The sequence below is a fragment of the Oreochromis niloticus genome, linkage group LG3 (assembly GCF_001858045.2).
Source record: "Oreochromis niloticus isolate F11D_XX linkage group LG3, O_niloticus_UMD_NMBU, whole genome shotgun sequence".
Classification (NCBI taxonomy): domain Eukaryota; kingdom Metazoa; phylum Chordata; class Actinopteri; order Cichliformes; family Cichlidae; genus Oreochromis; species Oreochromis niloticus.
This window is the reverse complement of record NC_031967.2, coordinates 42848880-42869055: the sequence shown is the minus strand read 5'-3', so window position 1 is coordinate 42869055 and position 20176 is coordinate 42848880. Positions and strand designations below refer to the sequence as shown.

General features: G+C 41.3%; 1 protein-coding gene across 6 annotated transcripts in view; it reads right to left on the bottom strand.

Annotated features, from left to right (window-relative positions):
• Positions 1-20176, bottom strand: part of LOC100695786 (zinc finger protein 239) — a 630955-nt gene that overhangs the window by 2434 nt on the left and 608345 nt on the right. Inside the window, exons 1-5 of one of the 6 annotated variants that reach the window (XM_025901259.1) lie at positions 11254-11502; positions 7845-7934; positions 3258-3692; positions 2471-2734; positions 1622-1885 (exon numbers count right to left, since the gene is read on the bottom strand). In XM_025901259.1, coding sequence (XP_025757044.1) covers positions 1622-1885; positions 2471-2734; positions 3258-3468 — 739 coding nt within the window. In that variant the 5' untranslated portion in view covers positions 3469-3692; positions 7845-7934; positions 11254-11502. Of the gene's footprint in view, positions 1-1093; positions 1132-1621; positions 1886-2470; positions 2735-3257; positions 3693-7844; positions 7935-11253; positions 11550-20176 lie in introns of those variants that run through there. The other 5 variants (XM_025901271.1, XM_019363353.2, XM_019363352.2 and 2 more) reach the window with 5 other exon arrangements.

Genomic DNA, 20176 nt, shown 5'->3' with positions numbered 1-20176 from the left:
ACTGTGGTCTGGAAGGGAGATGGGTTCTTATGACCTCTAGGGAGTCACGTACATAGAGACACACACCCACAGTGCTTTAACTGATATACTCCCACACCTATATGCACACTCACTCACGTGCACGCACATATCAGGTATGCGCACACAGTCACTCACGAGCACTCACATAGACACGCGGGAACGCGCACATGTAGGCATTCACGTGCTCGCACACACACAAGTAAAAGTATGTAAACATAGCACTTGGTTTTATGGCACCTCGTAGAGGGTTTAGAAGGGGGGTCACTTATACAAAACTGCATGTAACAGACAAAGGGGTTGAGATCTGCAGAGAAAGTCCGGGGTTCTGTACATCTTCCTTCTAGAAGGTATAATCAATAAGTGTGTATTAATAAAAGTATTGTTAATTGACTACTGAGTCCCGGTGTTCTTTCTGGAGGCCTGACGAATACACGAACCGGGGTGAAACTGGTTTTTGCAACACACCATTGTTGGGAATGTAAATTGGCTGGGGCGCGCTATGATTCCTGGGATAGGTTGGGCCACGCAGGATACACCTGACCCATCCTTCAAATCTGGTGAAATGAAGGACACATTTGTAGGCCGCATTTGGAGGAGTCTTCAAATTTGGACAGCCTTCATTGCATCGCTGCAAACGTAATCGGCCTACAAATGCAGACTCCGAAGGATGCAGGCCCTGAATTTGGACACAGCTACAATACCGAACACTACTTCTTCTTCGGGGTATAACGGCAGCTGTCATTCTTGTACATGCAGTCCATTATTACAATCTTAAATCTTATAAAACTTCACACGACACGTTGACTATTAAATTAGTCATCAACGATTTTGATGGTCGACTAATCGTGGCAGCCCTAGAAATAAATAAATGTTTTTTGTTAAATGAATGTGGATGTCTGGATTGGCTATAGTTATAAGAAGGCATGCTGGAGCAGAGCTCTCTTACACAGTGGTAAACGTTTTGGCTGTGCCTGAAATGCCATAAAAACGGTCTTCGTCTGATAAATTTCAGTTTAGAAACTCTGAATTCAATATTTTCCAGAACAGAATAGAAATATTTATTCATACTTACCCAGACCTGTAAACTGTTCAAATCTCACCAATTCCATGCTGCAGAGGAAACGTAATTCTTTAACTTAAACTGATAACAGAACAAAATGAAACTTGTGTTGTTGGCTTTGTGTCTCTGTGCAGATTTTTCCTGAGCAGTGGGTGGAAATTTTTAAACTCAGATGTTTCACATCTTTTATTCTGCTGAATTCTTATGCACCAATTTTCACCTTTTTGCATGAATTAATGGTGGAAGTGTGAAAACAGAAAATTAGGCCGAAGAGATTCATTCATGCTGCTTTTTACTTTTAGGCCTTCAATTCTTCCTGTGACTCTGAAAATAAATGCAACCTATTAACCTAACCCAGCTGTCTGCATGTCTCTGGAGAGTGAACAAGGGGAGAACATGCAAACTCCACACAGAAAGGCCCGGACACATGGTGGAGTCAAACTCAGGACCTTGTTGCTGTGAGCCAACAGTGCTAACCACTGTTCCACTGTGACTCCTGTGAGTCATATTCACTTTTAATAAAACATCAGTTTTACATACCTATTCTGTGTAACCTTATCTCAGGTTTACAGATGGTCTCCATCTGTCTGAGCTGCTCTTCATCAGTCCAGACGATAATGCCTTCAGCCTCCTGCTTCAGTCCAAGCTGCTCTCCCTCCTGACTGCTGCAAAGTTCCTCCTGTTTCTCTTTAATCTGTGGAGGCTCTGGGTCCTCCTGGTCCAGACTGGAGTTCCTCTCCTGGTTACAGACCTGCTGGTCTGTAAGAACCTCCTCTTCCTTAAAAGCATGCTGCTGTACAACATCTAAAGGCACAAAGGGGACAAAATGATAGCAAAACAAACATTTGAGAAAATATTTACTGGTCTAAACCATTAGCAGATCTCTACATCTTGAGCATGTTGCTCACATATACCACTGAAATTTAAAATGTAAAAATGCGAAAAATTAGGAGGTTTGAAAACTCTGTGAGTTCGGTGTTCTTCTTGTGCCTTGAACCCATGGCTAGCTATCGAGCTGGTGGGTAACAGACGTCTCTGAAAACGTCAGAGCACTTTTGCAAATAAGTGATGTCCTGATAAACTGTGCAGATATCTGAATTTTACACAGCTACATTTCTCGCCTGAAAATATGTTAAAAGTTAATTTTGTGACCCAGAAAGAGTAATAAGGGTAATATTAAAACTAAGTAGCTGCCACCATTGTTGGGAACGTAAATTGGCTGAGGCGCGCTATGATTCCTGGGATAGGTTGGGCCACGAAGGATATACCTGACCCATCCTTCAAATCTGGTGAAATGAAGGACACATTTGTGTCCTTCACTAACCACTGTTCCACTGTGACACCCATGAGTCATATTCACTGTTATGTAAAACTGTGATGTTTTAATACCTATTCTGTGTAACTTTATCTCAGGTTTACAGATGGTCTCCATCTGTCTGAGCTGCTCTTCATCAGTCCAGACAATAATGCCTTCAGCTTCCTGCTTCAGTCCAAGCTGCTCTCCCTCCTGACTGCTGCAGAGCTCCTCTTGTTCCTCTTTAATCTGTGGAGGCTCTGGGTCCTCCTGGTCCAGACTGGAGTTCCTCTCCTGGTTACAGACCTGCTGCTCATCCAGACCCTCCTCTTCCTCACAGTCATGTTGTTGTGGGAGGTCTTGAGGAACAAAGAAACACAAGAACAATAATTACAAATGTGTTGATATAAAAACTCAAACTATCTTTTAAAAGCTACATGCTAACATGTTAGCAATGAAGTTCACCAAACTAAACTGCAGGGTGACACCATGAAAACATCAGTGTGTGAAATCCTTCTTTAAATGAAGCTTCACTTCAACTTCAGAGAAGTCTGTTAACAACTTGTTAAATGTGTTTTCTGCTGACATCTAACTAAATCCTTACTGCACAGTCTCAGTGTTCACAGAGGATCTAAAACACTGACGCCTGATGTACTCAACACTGGAATCTGTTAGAGAAAAAAAAAGTTTAATAAATCAATGAATTAAAATGTTTTAAAACCTAACCTATCAGTAACCATGAACCAGCACCAGTCCAACATAGTCCATCACTGGACACTGACCCACAGCACTGATAAATACCCAGTTTAACTTCTTCTAGTAAAGTCAGTCACACTGAAGAATCTGAGCTTGAACAGCACAGAGTTAAAAACATGTCCATACCTATGATGTGTGAGTTTCTGTCGGGTTTCCGGCTGATATCCAGCAGTCTGTGCTGACGGTTGATCTCCTCCTCATACTGGACGATGGTTTTTTGAACCTCTGAGAAGATTTCTTCACAAACAGCAGTTAGTCTCTCCTTGATGAACTCTCTCAGATACTGAAATGAACTCATTGCTGCTTCAACTGGAGCTGAGCGGATCGATACAAGCATCAATAGAAGCGATACAGACGTTGGTATCAGATCCACACTGATGTGACGGGATCAATACTTTAGTTTGTGTCTCTCCTCTAAGTTCAGTTCGATTCATCAACAGCAGCCATGTCTGCACACACACCGCTCCTCTACCACAGTAGTGCTGTCCTCCTCCGTTCTTCTTCGGGGCTTGATGGCGTTTGACAAATCAGCTTACAGGTGCATTAATCCCGCCTACTGGACTGGAGTGTGGACAGGAGAATAGCAGGAAAAACAAGTATAATTATATTCTTTCATCAATTTTATAACTTGTAGCAATCACAATTTACCATTTACTCGTAGATTTGAGTTTAATGAGGAGTCTCTCTTTCCATAACATGTTGTATGGCTGTATTAAAGAAGACAGCTATCATCATTTCCTTATTTGTTTGAGCTTTCCTGATTTCTGATTCCAAACATAATAAAGTATCCATCGTCCCTCTTTCTTTATGAAACCCACTCTGATCCCCAGAGAAGAGACTGTTAGTATCTAAAAATCAGCTTCATCTGTTTTCATTCTCTCCATGGTCTTCCCCAACAATACGATGGGTTTTTAACTAGTTTACTATTATCTGCTTCCTGACTGATGGGATTGTGCCTTTTTCATATCTAATATTAAACAGTTTAATATCACTTGAAGTCAACTCTCTCATGTGGGCTAACATGTTGTAACACACACCATCCTTTCATGTTGCAGTTTGCTGAGCATTTAAAATGCACACTGGATTCATCCAACACGTTTATGAGAATGCATCAATTTACTAGACGATTTAATTACACACTAATCAATATTACAAACAAATAATATATTTATGAGCACAATATCATTTTTAAATAATCTCAAAACATTTCTGACTGTGTGTCTAAATTAAATAAAGTCCAAGATAAGTCAATAGCTGTGTCCCAATTCATAGGACGCATCCTTTGGAGGCCGATTATGCCACAGCCAGGTGATGAAGGCTATCCCAGTTAAAAGTCTGCTCCAAATGCGGCCCACAAATGCGTCCTCCTTTTTCCCGGATTTCAAGGATGGGTTGGGTGTATCCTTGGTGGCTCAACCTATCCCAGGATTCATAGCGTGGCAGTGACTGTGGATATACGGCTCAAGTGGGACGGTTAAAGAGTAAACTTTAAACTTTTAAACTTTTTTCTGAATATCATGTCACTTATTTAGTTTTATCGAGCTGACGGTTATCTTGTTAGGCTAAAAGAAAGGTGCTCCATTGATCTGTCTGTCCTGCACATTTCCCTTCTCTCCATTTTCCTTTCTCTGATTGTTTAGTATAAGTATGAATATGTATTTATCAGTTACACTTGTGTTTGAATCCTGCAGCTACTCCAGCTTATTTCCATTTGTGACAACTGCAAGTGTCCAGAGTGAGAACAGACTGAGGAACCCACTGCTACACGTCATCTGTGAGGCTTTGCACTAGGGCCGGGTGATATGGCCTAAAAACCATATCGCTGTATAATTTGAAGCATGTGCGGTAATGATTTATTCTTTTCCTCTGTATACTGTATTTTCCGCAATATAAGGCGCACTTAAAATCCTAAAATTTTCTCAAAAATTGACAGGGCGCCTTATAATCCAGTTGTGCTTACTGACCTTGAACCAATTTTATGTGGTACACAGTGCTCAAAAATCTGTCAAAAATGGTTTAGTACGACTTTGGTAAACTACGAAGCCGCACCGCTTGATGGATTGTCGGAGCATTACGGCTACCATAGTCAAGAGCCTCATGGAGTAATATGGGTCCAAAACTCCGCTTCAGGTCAAAGTCAAACGAACACTCTGCCATCACAGAGTTAAAAACTGTCTAAATGTTTTCCATCTTTAATAAAATGATCAGCGCTGCTGCTTTACCAGGTAACAATTAAGTTGAACGTCCAGGCATCCATGAAAACAGAACATATACAATTTAACGGAGTTAGAAGTTAGCTCGCAAGTTTCCACTGTGAGATTATTATACAATCTTATGCGACGTTATACCTCTAATTAAAGACTGAAATCATTATGTAGTTTTAGGTTGCATTATTCTCCTGACTTAGAATAAGGTGATAACTATTACATTTATTAGACTGATTTGTAATACATTAGACTGCTGATTTATTGTGAATGAATAACTGAATTACATTGTTTTATGATGCATTATACTGCTGATTTATAAGAAATACTGTTTTCAGAGAATCATGGCCTTATTTGTCTGATTAGGAAGAACAGAACATACTGCACAGGAAGCCAATGTCATAACTTAGGCTCACTGAGATAGAGAAAGAATGGAAGAGTGGAAGGGGGGCTGACGCTATAAGAATGTGAGAAACGGTCAGACACTTTGAGATCTGGCAGACACCCTCCTGTCCACATCTTCCGTCTAGACGTTTTAATGCTCATCAATAAAGATTGTTGATTGAGCATTTATACACCGAGTGTTGTTCTTCCTGCAGCCCAAAGATCAAAGAATTGGGATATTTAACACCACCTAAACATGATTTACCGTGTTCTGATTGAGAGAATTCAGAAAAAATTCAAACGCACAGCTCTGCTATCACTTCCAACAGAAATGAAAACAGAAAACTAAACAGCAGTGACTTTTGTAGGGTTACTTAAGTTGGACTAGCTGGTACATAATGATGTGCTACGTGATCGCTAGCGACACAGCTATGTTAGCATAATATAAACAGAGTGAAGCTGGAGGATGAACGCCAACTTTTTTCCACTCAAAAAGTTAAGTGAGGGTTCCTGATAGTTAGGGACAAATGTAATTGTCAGGATGCTGTAAACGGACCAAACTTCAGTCAGAAGAACAACTGAGATAATCAATCCATAATATGAGGTTAGTCATTAATATACTGAAACAACACGGGAATAGAGCAGATGTGATAGAATTCAACATTAATGAATCAATGGTACAGAAGTGGAGGAAGCACAGTTTTTTGGCTTTCCCCATATTTCAAAATCTACTTTGTCTCTTTGGTATCAATGTCACCTGGCATAATTAGCAGATGATATTGCTTGCAGCCGGTGCGATGCTTTCGACCAAAACAGGGACCGCTTGATGAAAAGTTACTAATTATCTGTCCTGAATCAGTCTTATTAGGTAATGTTAAAATAATTTTATCATTTAAGTGTTTTCAGTGTGGGAGAAAGTTAAGTTAAACACTATTAAAGGCAGTAACAAGTTTAATATTCAGAAACTTAAATTATGTATCAGTAGCAGAATCAGGGTACAAATTTTTCAGGGTCAAATTCAAGCACTTTTTAAGCACTTTCAAGGTCAATTTTCAAGCTTTTCCAGCACATTACCAAAAAAACCCAATAATGCATGTTTCACTTTGCATCACCTCAGTAAGACCATGTAAAAATTAAAACAAATCATTTTAGATTGACTTAAATGTCCTTTGTTCCCCTTTTGTTAAAACATAGAAAAATGCACCACAGACAAATAATGAAAAAGGAAATGGTGCAATATGCATATAGTGTACAAACTCAAAAAACACATTTCTCTTAAAAAATTAAGATTAGCAAATGTGAACAAATCAATGTTAGAGATATTTATCTCCACTTGAAAACAAACAAACAAACAATGGATTGTTGGAGCATTACGGCTACCGAGGAGCCTCGCGGAGTAATACGTACTGTGCTTCAACGTAATATTACCGTACTGTGTGTGTATAAGGATCGCAAATGGCACAGGTTAAGAGACATGGTTACAAAGAGGATTTCAAACTCCAGGCTGTCAGTCACGCAGTAGAACCTGGGAACAGAGGAGCTGCGAAATCTGTCTGTCTTTGTTATTATGTTCAGCATCTTTTGGTTTACATTTTGACTGCACAATTGTGAGCCTTTTGTTATGCACAAAAACAACATTGTTTTATTTTATTTATGGAGCATTATTATTTAATAAATGCTGATAATTTATTTCTGAGTAATTTTTTCTTGTAAATCTGCACTGTATGTTAATAAAAGTGCCTGTGTGAGATTTGGGACACAGCTTTGACTAAGAACTCTTTTTTTTGTTCTTACTTTATGGCTTTAAAAAAATATCGAGATATATACCGTAGATCGCCATCCAACTAAAGAATATCGAGATATGAATTTTGGGTCATATCGCCCAGTCCTACTCAGTTAAGACTTTAAGAATGCACAAGCATCTACCCAAGGGTGTAGATTTGGCATGGACGGAAGGGACATGTCCCCACCAATATCCAGCGATTATTGAATTGTCCCCACCAATAATTTGATCTCTTCGAGTAAAGAAAAACAAACCCGATAGAAAGAAAAAAACGATCTGTCAACATCTCATTCAACCAGCGGTGCAGAAAGAGTTAAATTCCGTTCTCTACTGGAGTCCTACCTCATGTGACAAATATGGCCAATGTGATTGGCTGTGCCTTTCAGGGAGCTCTGTTTAGTTTTAACAGCGGCAAGCCTGCGCTGCGAGGACCTGCAAGGAGGAGAGGAGGATGGCAGCAAAAAGGAAGAACCTGGATATAAGAAAGTATTTTTCAAAGAAACCTGTAAGTCACTTAAAGTCAAGCTCACTCATAAAATGTGTCCGTCATAATAACGTTACAGGTTATGCTAGGCTTTGGCCAACATCAGTCTAAAAACTGTATGTAACCATGAATAACGTGTTAGTTAGCACTATTAGTTATCTCAGTCTCAGAGTAGCATTTCTAATTTTGATTGAAACTGTCAGAGAAAACGGAGCCTCGAGCAAGCCAGGATATTAGTTTACAGAGGCTGTTAAAATTATATGTCTAACGTTAAAATGTTGGTGACACAATAATTTCATCCTAATGGTACTGACATATTCATAGGGTTAATTTTTGAGACAAAATATCATGAGGTAGTCATGATTTTGCAAATATTCCACCTTGTAGTGCAGTTTGCACAAATTGTTTTAAAAATGCACTCACCCTACAAACATTACTGATGAGTCAAGATCTGCACAAATTGACAGAAACACTGAAGCAGCTCCACATTTTATTCTTATTGTCATGTATGTCCTATTTGTCAGGTGACAGAAGAACCAACACAAAGCTCAGAGAGTAACGGTGACACAAGATCACAGGTGAAATGTGATGATGACCTGGTGGTTCATGACTGCATTTGAAGCACATGTGTGACTGCATGTATGTGGAATGTCTCACTGTTATTTATCAGGTGACAGAGGCAGCTCTGCCATGTTGTAGCTCGGACAGAGGGGAAGAGGCGAGGTTACAGGTGACTGACTGATGATTTGGTGCTATAGATTAACTAGTATTTATTATCATGACAATTGTTAGGCTGCTGATGTAAATTGATTCATTAGTGTATATTTGACAAAGAATCTGAATTGACATGTCTCACTTTTTATATGGCAGTAATCAATGTGTTATTTTATCAGGTGGAAATATGTCCTATTGCAGTCAGAGGGGAAGAGCCAGGGCCAAAGGTGAGGCACATCAAGCACATAGTAATAATTTTAATCTGAGGATAAAACGCATGTACTGAGGCTGAAAGAAGCTTCAGTGCTCTCAGAAGACTAAAAGCATGGCTCAGGTCAACAATGACTCAAATGAGATTAAACAATGCTGCTGTGTGCCATGTCCACCAGGAGAGACTGGACAGTATAGATGTAAAACAAATATGCCAGCAGTTTATCTCAGTTAGCGAGAGGAGAAGGCATGTGTTTGGCTGCTTCACATAGTGGACATTGAGTTGTTGTGTGGGGCACCAGTAGGCCATGTCTGTTGCTGTAACAGTAGTTCATGTTTAGAATAAAAATCCCAGCTCACTGATTTGATCGGGGCAATAGTGCCTAAAATGTTGCATAATTTTGCTGAGAGATCTTTTACTTTGTGGTCATCTTAGATGAGTAGTTTTATGGACAAAACCCACCAGGTCATTCAGTGTTCCCTTTGTACTAATGTATCAGAGATGTTGGTGTACTATAACTGAAGTAATGTTATTAAGTCCTTAAAGTCATGTTCTTTCATTGTCATGACTCTATTTGAAGCTATTTTTTTTTATTTTTGTATGATACCTGATTTATATGGAATATGGCTGAAGTAAACTAAAGTATAAAATACTTTAGTCAGTCATTTGTTTAATAGTAATTTAACATTATATAATTCACATATAATAGTATGAATTGTAATTTTAAATGGTTTAAAAGCATGCAGAATAGCATATGTAGGCAAGTATATTTCTCCTTTTGTTATCAAGAAGCAAAGACAAAAAGGGAAAAAAAAAGAAACAGGGCAGGGTTCGGTGGCTGAAGCATCCGTCCCCACCAATGCCAAAACCAAATCTACGCACTTGCATCTACCTAAAATCTATTTATTTAGTCTGTCGTCTGTGGTATTATTAGGTACAATTATAATGTATTGTTCAACTCCCTTAAATAAACAGGCAACCTTAAAGTATGAAATATTCATATATCAAAAACACTTAAATTTGTCTGTTGCCTCAGTGCCCCACAGGCCTCAATGTGAGCTTGAAGCTATTTATAATTTATAAAACATAAACAGATTTTGAATGAAAGCCAGGGATGTGTTACGTACACATTCTCAAAAATTATTTACTAGGACTCACCTATCGTGTGACTCGAGAACGCAAACACTCATTAAAACGGCAGTCTCCAGGTATGTTAGTGCACTCATCCCTGACTGTCCAGGGAAGGGGCGGGGTCACATATTGAAACGGACTGACATGCAGAGGTGCAAGTCAGCCCAGGTTGTATACTTTCTGCCCAGTTTGACCCATTTAGCAGAAGTCAGCCTGTTTAAGGCCCTGATATCTATTCTGTAAGACTTAATTCAGTTATGACATGGTCTGATTTTCTCACCCAATAAAGGAAAATTTTAATATATTGGTCTACTCTTCATTTGATCAGAAACAGTTATCACAGCTTGTAAATTTTCTTTTTATACATATATGTAAGCATTGAGCCAAAACTGAATTTTGGAACTCAAATTGAATGGTGAGAAATGAAACTGAAATTATTCGAGAGCTACATTTTTAAAGGATAAAATACATTTTCAAAGCACATTACATGTTTTCAGAAATTAAGCAGCATATCAGGTTTTACACCCTTCAGTTCAATCGAGCCTCAGAAATTTGGGTGTCATATTTGACAGTTCAAGTTGTCACTTGAGAAACACTCCAAACTACTGTTTCGTAACTGTTTGTAACATTTATAAACTCAGACTACTGGTGTCAAAGGCAGAACTTGAGATGATTATTCATGCTTTTCTTTCTTCTCGTTTTTAATTTTCTGATTGTTTTATATTATTATTTATATTTTTGGTTTTATTGTGGAGCAGTTTGGGATTTTTATCTGTGAAAAGTGATATATAAATAAATTTTACTTACTTGATGTCTTTTAAATGTGCTATGTAAAAAAAGCTGACTTGACTTGTGACTTTACTAAAATTTCAGCCTTTTCTTCATCATCAGTTGCATTTATATCGTTTATTTAGCACTACTGAATAGTGATAAATACTTCAGACTTTCCCAGGTACTAACACCTGCTGTCACAGCTGACCCGCGCATTAAATCAGTAACACTCTGTGAACTCTCTTTTTCCCTTTCAACATCAATACACACCAAATTATTATCTTATGGATAAAGCCAGCATGTTATAGAGTCGTGTCTTTACCTTGCTGAACCACATCCCTACAAACATTCGTCAGAGATCCGTTTCTCAGTATTATAGCACTCTTATTCTCCCTACAGGCGTAATTATCGCTGTTGTAGATGAATGTGGTTCCACTCACCGAACGACGCCCGTCTGGAGACGATTTTATGATCACTTTAAATTCGTCCTCGTGTCTCGTTGTCACGGTTACACTGCGCTCACTGTCCGTTTCCTCCACATTACAGGTTTACTTTCACTCTGGTTATTGCTCTCCTTTTCGGCTTTGTTTTTTGTTAGTATATTTTATGATATTTACCTTATTTCACTGCGACATTATCTCTCCCGCCATGTACTTCTGTTCTCATTTCACTTCCTCATACGTCACTTCCCTCTGCCGTCTGCCGTCTGTCTTCTTCTTCTTCTTCTTCTTTTACGTATTATTGGCGGTTGGCAAACAACTGCATGGTGCATTACCGCCACCACTGGTATGGAGTGTGGACAGAAATCACGCTAAAAAAACAAACAAACAAACAAACAAAAAAACCCCACTTCATATCCTCCCAAACAACCTTCCTTCTCTCAAAAACTGAAACAATGCCTGATAACATTTATCCCCCGACTCCTTCCGTAGCAACCCTACAAGATCAAGTTTCATAACAATGCTACTGAGATTTTGGACCAACCGTCTCCTCTCTACCGTATAATTCCGACACTGCAAAATAACATGCTCCAAGGTTTCATCCGCTCCACAATAATCACATTTCCCTGAGGCATGTTTCCCTATCAAGAACAGTGTGGAATTCAAACCCGTATGCCCAAATCTCAGTCTTGACACCACCACCTCCTCTCGCCTACTCCTTCTTGTGGCTCTCCTCACTCCCACCCTCCTTTGAATTTTATATAACCACCTTCCCCTCCTGTCTTCTTCCCACTGTTTCTGCCATCTACCCCTCATTTCTATCTTAATAATACTCTTTACTTCCTCCTGACCAAAATTCACCGCCAGATCAACTGTCTCATGATTAGTGGCTTCCTTTGCTAACCTGTCCGCTGCTTCATTCCCCCTTACCCCATAGTGAGCCGGGACCCATACAAACACTACCGATAGACCCATCATATGTATCCTGTAAAGAGTTTGCTGAACCTCTAATAAAATGTCTGACCTACCTTTCGAATGACCATTCTGTAGGCTAACCAAGGCTGCACTGGAATCCGAACAAATAATTGTTTTCTATGGCCTCAAATCTTCCACCCACTGCACTGCTAATAGAATTGCTATCATTTCTCCTGTAAACACAGACAATCCATTATTAATCCTCTTCCCTATTTTAACCATAAAGTCCAGAATTACTACTGCCACCCCCACTTGACTAGCTGGATTCTTTGAAGCATCCGTGTATACCTGCACATACCCATAATACTGATCTATGAAACCCTGAACCATATTCGAGTCTAGACCGCCTGCCCCGTCCTTACTCTTCTGGCGCAACAAAGAAAAATCTACAGCTGCTTCAGGAAGTATCCATGGAGGGATTGCAGGCCTCGGCACTCGCTGACATATGTCCAAGTGATCCGATTTAAGATCCCTTGCTCTTCCCCCCACCACCCATCCAAAGCTCTTTAACTCTCTCCTGCCCTTCTCCCAGCAAGGTCTAAGTACATCTAATGTCTGCCGTCTGTCACTACCAATGACTGTATAAAAGATGGACAACGCGACAGCTCCCCAAAAATGAAGCCAAAACGTCTCTATCGCCCCCTGGTGTCTGGCTGCAGTATAGGTCAATAACCCCGCCTCCTCCATGTTAGCGGATGGGACTGGGGTCAGACTAAAATAAATTTATTCTCCTCAGATAATTTTTTTCCAAAGATTCTTTCTTTTGTTATCAATAGTTCTCATCTTTCCCATAAGTTTGATTCTAATTCCTACCGCAGTGATGTTAAATTAGGGTGAAACGTCATCATAGCAGCTTTGACTGACAGCTGCAGTCACGGAGAAACTTGCGTATCTCTGTTCGGGAATAGCAGATAGAGCGTAGGCTCTGAGAGGAGGGCCAGCATTTACGTTACGAAAACACGACCGAGTGTTTTAACCTGACAGCCTGAGGTGTTCTTCAGTAAACTGGACTACCCGACAGAAGGACCCGAGGCCCCGCTGCACTTTTTCGGTAAGTTAAACATGTTTGTAAGCTACTCCATAACTACCGTCCTTAGCTAGCTCCTGAGACCTTAGCTAGCTAAAATGAGCACTCGGCTGTCAGGGTTCGTTTAGCTAATCTGTGCAGGTGAATGAATTTACTAAAGAAATCAAGAGAAACGCCCCGGGCTGCTCAGTCACTAATTACTGTTACTGTACTTTTATTACAAGTATTATACTGTAAAAGCAACAGGCTGCACCCTGCTGCAGCTCCTGTGCAGAGCTGAATATTAAACATATGCAAACAACAGCATGTTTTCAGTCTCTTGCCACATCTGTAAAGACAGTAACATTTTTTTTAAAAGCTTGTACTTCAGTAACTCCTCATTAATCAGGAACTATGGATTAAAGTACTGTAGTGTACTGTAATACTGAAAAAAATGTAAGAGAAGAACTTCAGATCCTGAATGTGTGAGGACAGAAGAATCAGCTTTATTTCAATTTTGAGGGATAAAATTTATATTTGAGTTTGATGGTTCTGTTCTCTTTGTGATTACAGGAGCTGCCCTCAGATTCAGACCTCAGCACCACCCAGTGACAGCAGACAGATCATCCAACATGTTAACTGCAAAATGAACTGATGAAAACAGTGCAAAGGTTAAAGTACCACACGTGCTGTAGTGAAAGCTGCAGCTTTATTGATAAAGTTAAAGACAAAAAACCAAAAGGATTAATCACTCATGTAACTGTGTCACTATATATATCAGCATTAACAGGACCTCAGTTTGGTGTTTCACAAAGCTGCTGATCTCAGACCTGCACAGCTTCCGATTTAAACACTTGATGTACTCAGCTGATTTTCTCTAACACAATTAAATAAAACCTGATGAAGGTCAAAGGTCGTCACTTGTATGTTTAACTACAAACTTGTCATCTGGAGTTCTTTCACAGTTTTTTGCAGATAGTGTGTTATTTACCATAAAGTGATTCAGCGTTATTCATACCAGAGTAACCAGAGAGGATCATATATTTTTAAATATCTAACTTTCTACAGGACTAAATATAATATCTTTATGTAAAAGCCTGGAGCCTCTGTGGAGTATCTGAGTATTTATAACATTACACAAACCAAAGGTCTCCATCACAGTGTTCATGAAATGCTGGGTTTATCCATCTCCTGGGGCGGGCCTACAGAGGAGTGCTGAAGATTTCCCTGTGAGGGAGCTGCTGGTGAAGATCATGAGTCCTGCTTGATCAATGCGATGAGCTTCAGTTTTTCTTAAATGAAGCCTCTCTCAGTGGGTCAACAGAACTTCTGGCACAGGACAGCTGTGATAAAAGAAAGGGAAGAAGTTTCTCCAAACCTCTGGACCCAGGAAACCCAGCTTGGTCCTGATGGTCTCCCTCACTAGTTTCTCTTCAGGGTGAATGTAGCTGTTGATATAATAGGGACTCTATTATTAAATGAAAAGAACAAATTAGACTACACTACTGAAACGTTCTGCTGATGTTTTTAAAGTTTCCATGTTACCAGGCTGTAGAGGGCTCTGAAGATTTAAACAGTTTTAGATCCATTACACTCACAGTCTTATGTTAAAATCTCAAAGGACAGCATTATATTTTTGATATTAACAGTAACTCTGGGCTTCTGTAGAGTGTGCAGATGATCTCATCGCTGTCTAAAAATGGATTAAAAAAAACAAGAAGTGCTGAATCCTTCAATAACACAGACTATTAGAGTAACAGGTGTGTAGCATCGCTAACTAGCTAGCAACAAGCCTCCAACACAGTGCGTATGCTAGCGGCTAATCTAGCTAACGAATTAACAACAGAGTGATTTTAGAACTATAAGATGATAAGCTGTGTTTCTTTTTTTTATAACAGTGACATGGTTGTATTTACCTTAATTAAACGAGTCGTCAGTCGCGGTAAACAGGCAAAAAACTCGAGCCGCCGGGCTACGTAAAAAGTGTAGAGGGTCGTGTTTGCGGTCACGTCCAGCGGGTGTGTGGGCGGGAGAGTTACACAGTCGCTCCACCTCAAGTCACTACTGCGCAGACTCTGGCTCCAAATTTGCAAGATGGCAGCCTCCACAAGCGGGATATTTTGGCTTCATTTTTGCACAATGGGAGGAGGCGGTGTCGCGTCGTCCATCTTTTATACAGTCATTGGTCACTACCCGATCCGTACCGGAAACCCGATCGGTACCCCGCATGCGCAAATCTTACGTCACTTCCTCTCTTTGCCAACATTGCAACATTCAATATATTTGAATGATACGACTAGCGCCCAGTTAGCTCCTAGCATTTCTCAACAGCTCTGCCTCCTTTTCGACTACCGGGACATTTAAACAATGGATAATCCGTATACAAACAAATTCATGCTTTTCTCCTCAACAGAGAGCGTCCCCCGATTGAACAACAGCGCCGTAAAATAAGAAGAATGGCGCCTAATTACAGAGTTAATAATACAGACTTTGTAATATGTCACGTGAAGATTCATCAGTCAGATGAAGTGTTTACTGACAATTGACAGTGATAGCGGACATCATCATCACTATTCCAATCACTCGACTATCACTAAATCAAATTTAACACACGTTTGTAATGACACTAATTCAGTTTACAATAGGGTTCATTCGCTCCGTCAGCAGGGGGCGGTATCCTCGTACACTGGGGAGTAAACTGCCATTAAACAAACAGAAGAAGAAGAAAACCCCTGCACCCGGGTAGACCCGATTTGTACGGTCCGACTTTGCACATGCGCAGTAAGGATCGGGGAGTCCTGATCCGTAACTATCTTTTTATTTTTTTGTTTTTGTCTACATTATATTAAATGTTTCATTATCGGAAACATTTTAAGAGATACTTGTTATTCTTAACATCTTAACAGATACTCTGACCCGTAACTATCGTAAAACACTTCGACCGGAAGTAGACACCTTTCGCGCATGCGGGGTACCGATCGGGTTTCCGGTACGGATCGGGTAGTGACACCGTCACAGCCCAACTGGTCAGCTTAGTAGCCCCTCCCCCTCCCCAACAACTTCTGCTCTGCTGTGGTTTGTTGTGGTGTGGCCACGTGACTCAGCAGAAGCTTTTTTTTTGTTTATTTTTGATGTCCAAAACTTATAGAGGCAGTGTAAACGGGTTCATACAGCAAATCTGCGATATACTAAAAGAAACTTACTTAATTTTGTTATCGATACAGTATTTATTACAGGTCCTCCATGCATTCTCCTGCTGTATAGAAATTGACAGACCATGTGACTTTCGCGCATTGCATGCTGGGTACTAGTGGCAAAACAATCAAAGCAATGCATCAAACGCAAGCATTTGCAGCACCGCAAAGTGTTCATTCTCCGGTTCCAATACCTTCTTGCTTTTTCTTTGCCCCCAAAAAAGGTATGTACAAAAACGAAGGAGAACAATGCCAGTCCGTACAAAGACAGACTTGATGAAAAGTCAAAGAAAAGATACGAGGAAAAAATCAAAGGAGTGAAAGGGTTAGACCCTTACGAGCACACAGAGTGGACAAAAGACGTTAGCGTGCTGCCCAACTTTCACCACGCTCATATTTGTAATTATACGGTTCTTGGAGTGAGTGCATACACGCCCCCTCCCGCCATGACAGTAGGCCAAAGAAAGCACACAGAAGCGTCAGCTATGCAGAGGCGGATCTAGAGAAACTTTCTTAGGGTGGCATGAGGGTGGCAAAGAAATCAAATGGGGTGGCAAAATCAAAGCCTTTTTTTTTCAAACACATATGCAGGTGGTTACATATGGTTAAAATAATTCAAATGCAGTAAGTATACACGTTTTTCATATAACTATAGTCTATAACTTAATTATTGTCTATAGCCCACATAATTACACACTTTAGTTACATAAAACATGTGAGTTTTGATCTTATGTACTGTATAGCCTGTATAATAAATACAGCTGCAGCCTCATCATCCTCGCCGGCTGCAGCCTCATCATCCTCGCCGGCTTCAGCCTCATCATCCTCGCCTGCTGCAGCCTCTTCATCCTCGCCAGCTGCAGCCTCCGTGTCTTCATCCTCGCCAGCTGCAGCCTCCGCCTCCTCATCCACGCCACCGGCAGCAGCCGCAGCCTCATCCACGCTGCCGGCAGCAGCAGCTACATCCACGTCGCCTGCAGCAGCCTCCTCATCAGCATCGCCTGCAGCAGCCTCCTCATCAGCTGTTTCACCCACGCCTGCAGCAGCAGTTGTTTCACCCACGCCGTCGCCTGCAGCGCCATTCTCGTCTGATCCAGCCTCCGAGCCTTCAGCTTCGCCGTCACCTGGTCCAGCCTCCGCATTAGTTCCAGCGTCGCTTGGTCCAGCGTCGCTTGGTCCAGTGGCAGCCTCTTCCGCCTCGCCTGGTCCCGGCTCCGCATCGGCTTCGGCGTCGCCTGCAGTGGCCTTCTCTTCAGCTTCTTCGGGTCCGTCTGGTCCAGCCTCTGCCTCAGCTTCTTCAGCTTCGCCTGGTCCGGCCTCTGCTTCAGCTTCACCTGCTTCGCTTGGTCCAGCCTCTGCCTCGTCCGCTTCGTCTGGTCCAGCCTCTGCCTCGTCTGCTTCAGCTTCGTCTGGTCCAGCCTCTGCCTCGTCTGGTCCAGCCTCCGCCTCGCCTCGTGCTGCGGGGGCCACGCAGCCTTCAGGTCCCCAACTGCTGGCTCAACATCGTCGGTCATCTGCCAGGCCGCTTATTGGGCATCTTCGCCACTGTGGACGACCTCCTGAACGCCGCCACTGCCTTCCGCGTGGCCGGCCTCCGGGCTTGCATTGCTGCCGCCGCTGCCATGCACACAGTCGGCTCCCAGAACTGCTTTCACGCCGCTGTTGCCGTCCGCATGGTCGGCCCCCAGAACTGTTTCCACGCCACTGCCTACTACGTGGCCGGCCTCTGGACCTGCCCCACTGCCGCTGCCTTTCACACGGTCGGCCCCCGGAACTGAACTGTTTTGGCCTCCTGCGCTGTCGGCCTCCGGGTTGGCCCCCTGAACTGTTGGTTGGATTTGTTTTTCTTGACCATCGGGGTTTTTGGTTTGTTTTTGGACTCTCCACGGTGTCCTGTTCCTCGTCTGCGTCTCTCTGCCTCTCATCCCTTTTGGTATCTTCTCAGGTTAGTTATTTAGTTTTCCCAGTTTAGGTTCCTTTAGTTTATTGTCCTTCCTCATTGCCTGTTTTGCCACCATTCCACTTTGTAAATAAACATCACTAGCATTATCCTCCACTGCTTGCATCTTGGGTCCTTTCTCCCTCCAACACCACACGGCTCACCTCAGCAGCCGTGACACTAACTTTGCACTTAACAGTCAATTCCCATTCAAAATAACTGAAAGTTGTATCCAATCATAAAGCAACACAGAGAAAAGATCAACGTGCCAGTTGTGGACAAACTCTACATAGAAGGAAAGCTATACCATGACCCATACATCACTCTTTAGCTCTTTTGATCTGTTTTGTTCATCTACTCCTCAGTGACTGACACCTAACTTATTACTTTCATAGAAACCTCTACCATTGTGCTCCAGTCTGAAACTAGTTCATGTTTCTATGTCTCACTCTGTGTTCATTGTCATGGTTATTGATTGATACAAATAACAGCTGCGGTTGTTGTTGTCTCTCCTTTACCCTCTCACCAAACATACACCATCAAACCATTGTTCCTGTTTTTATTTTTCTCTCCTTCTTTCTTTTCTTCTGTTTTGGTGTTTTCTACCTCCTTAAATTCAGAGATATGTCAGACACCAGCGAGGGAGGATAAGAAAGACAGATGCAACAACATTGTCATCCCCTATGTGCCGGTGTATCAGAGAAACTCAGGAGGGTTCTCTCCAAGCACGACATCCCAGTGTACTTCAGACCCAGCAACACACTCAGACAAAAACTGGTTCACCCGAAAGACAAAACTCCTCACAAAAATCCTGGGCCATCTGACCTCAGGAAATCACATGATAGGGTGGGGCCAGGTTTCACAATGAGCTCACCCAAAACCCTGGCTGATTGTGACCTGAACTGAAGAAGCTTCTCGGATGAGAGGTGAAACATCTTCAAGCAACTCAAAGAAGTCCAGACGGTTTTCTTTCCAAGCTCCTTAGTCTACGATGACCTGGATGACTGAGAACCTTCACAGACATTGTCCTATATCCTTGCATGTGATTGGCCACAATATGGAGGAATTGGAGCATAGCTGAGCCACTGTGTGAGTGCTGAGCAGCGAAAGGAAATTAAGTGATGGTAGAAATGACTGAAAGATTAATAGGCTCTGTTTTGAGTGTTGTTCAAAAAAGAATGACTTCATATAGGAAAAATATATATATCACATATGCAGGACACCTTAAACTAGTTTTTTAATTAAGAGGCAAGGCAGAACAAAGTCGGGCCTGTATCAACACACTAGTGATGGGATTTCCGGCTCTTTTTAGAGAACCGCTCTTTCGGCTCAGCTCACTAAAAAGAGCCGGCTCTTTTGGCTCCCAACCAGCTCTTCAGGTTGTTTTGTTGCTTTAATTAATTTATTATTAAAAACAATATAAAATTATGCACAAAAGGAATTACTAATGTAAAAAAATGTGGTTTTATTTATATATGTTTATATATAAATATATACAGTGGTACGTACAAACTCCAAAAAACACGTACAAATTCCAAATCACGTACAAACTCCAAAGCATGTACAAATTCCAAAACACATTTCTAGCGTTGCCGAACTTCCAAAACAGAGCGACCTAGATCACTTAAATTACACAATTGAAAGCATATGTATTGTTTGTGTATTTATACACAAGCACTCATATATATTCAAATAAGTTTAAAAAAAAAGGTCATTTACCTGTTACTACCACACACCAAATCCGATCGTTGGTACTTCCTGGCTTGTATAGCCACTAGGTAACAAAAGCTCAACACTGCACCTAGCATC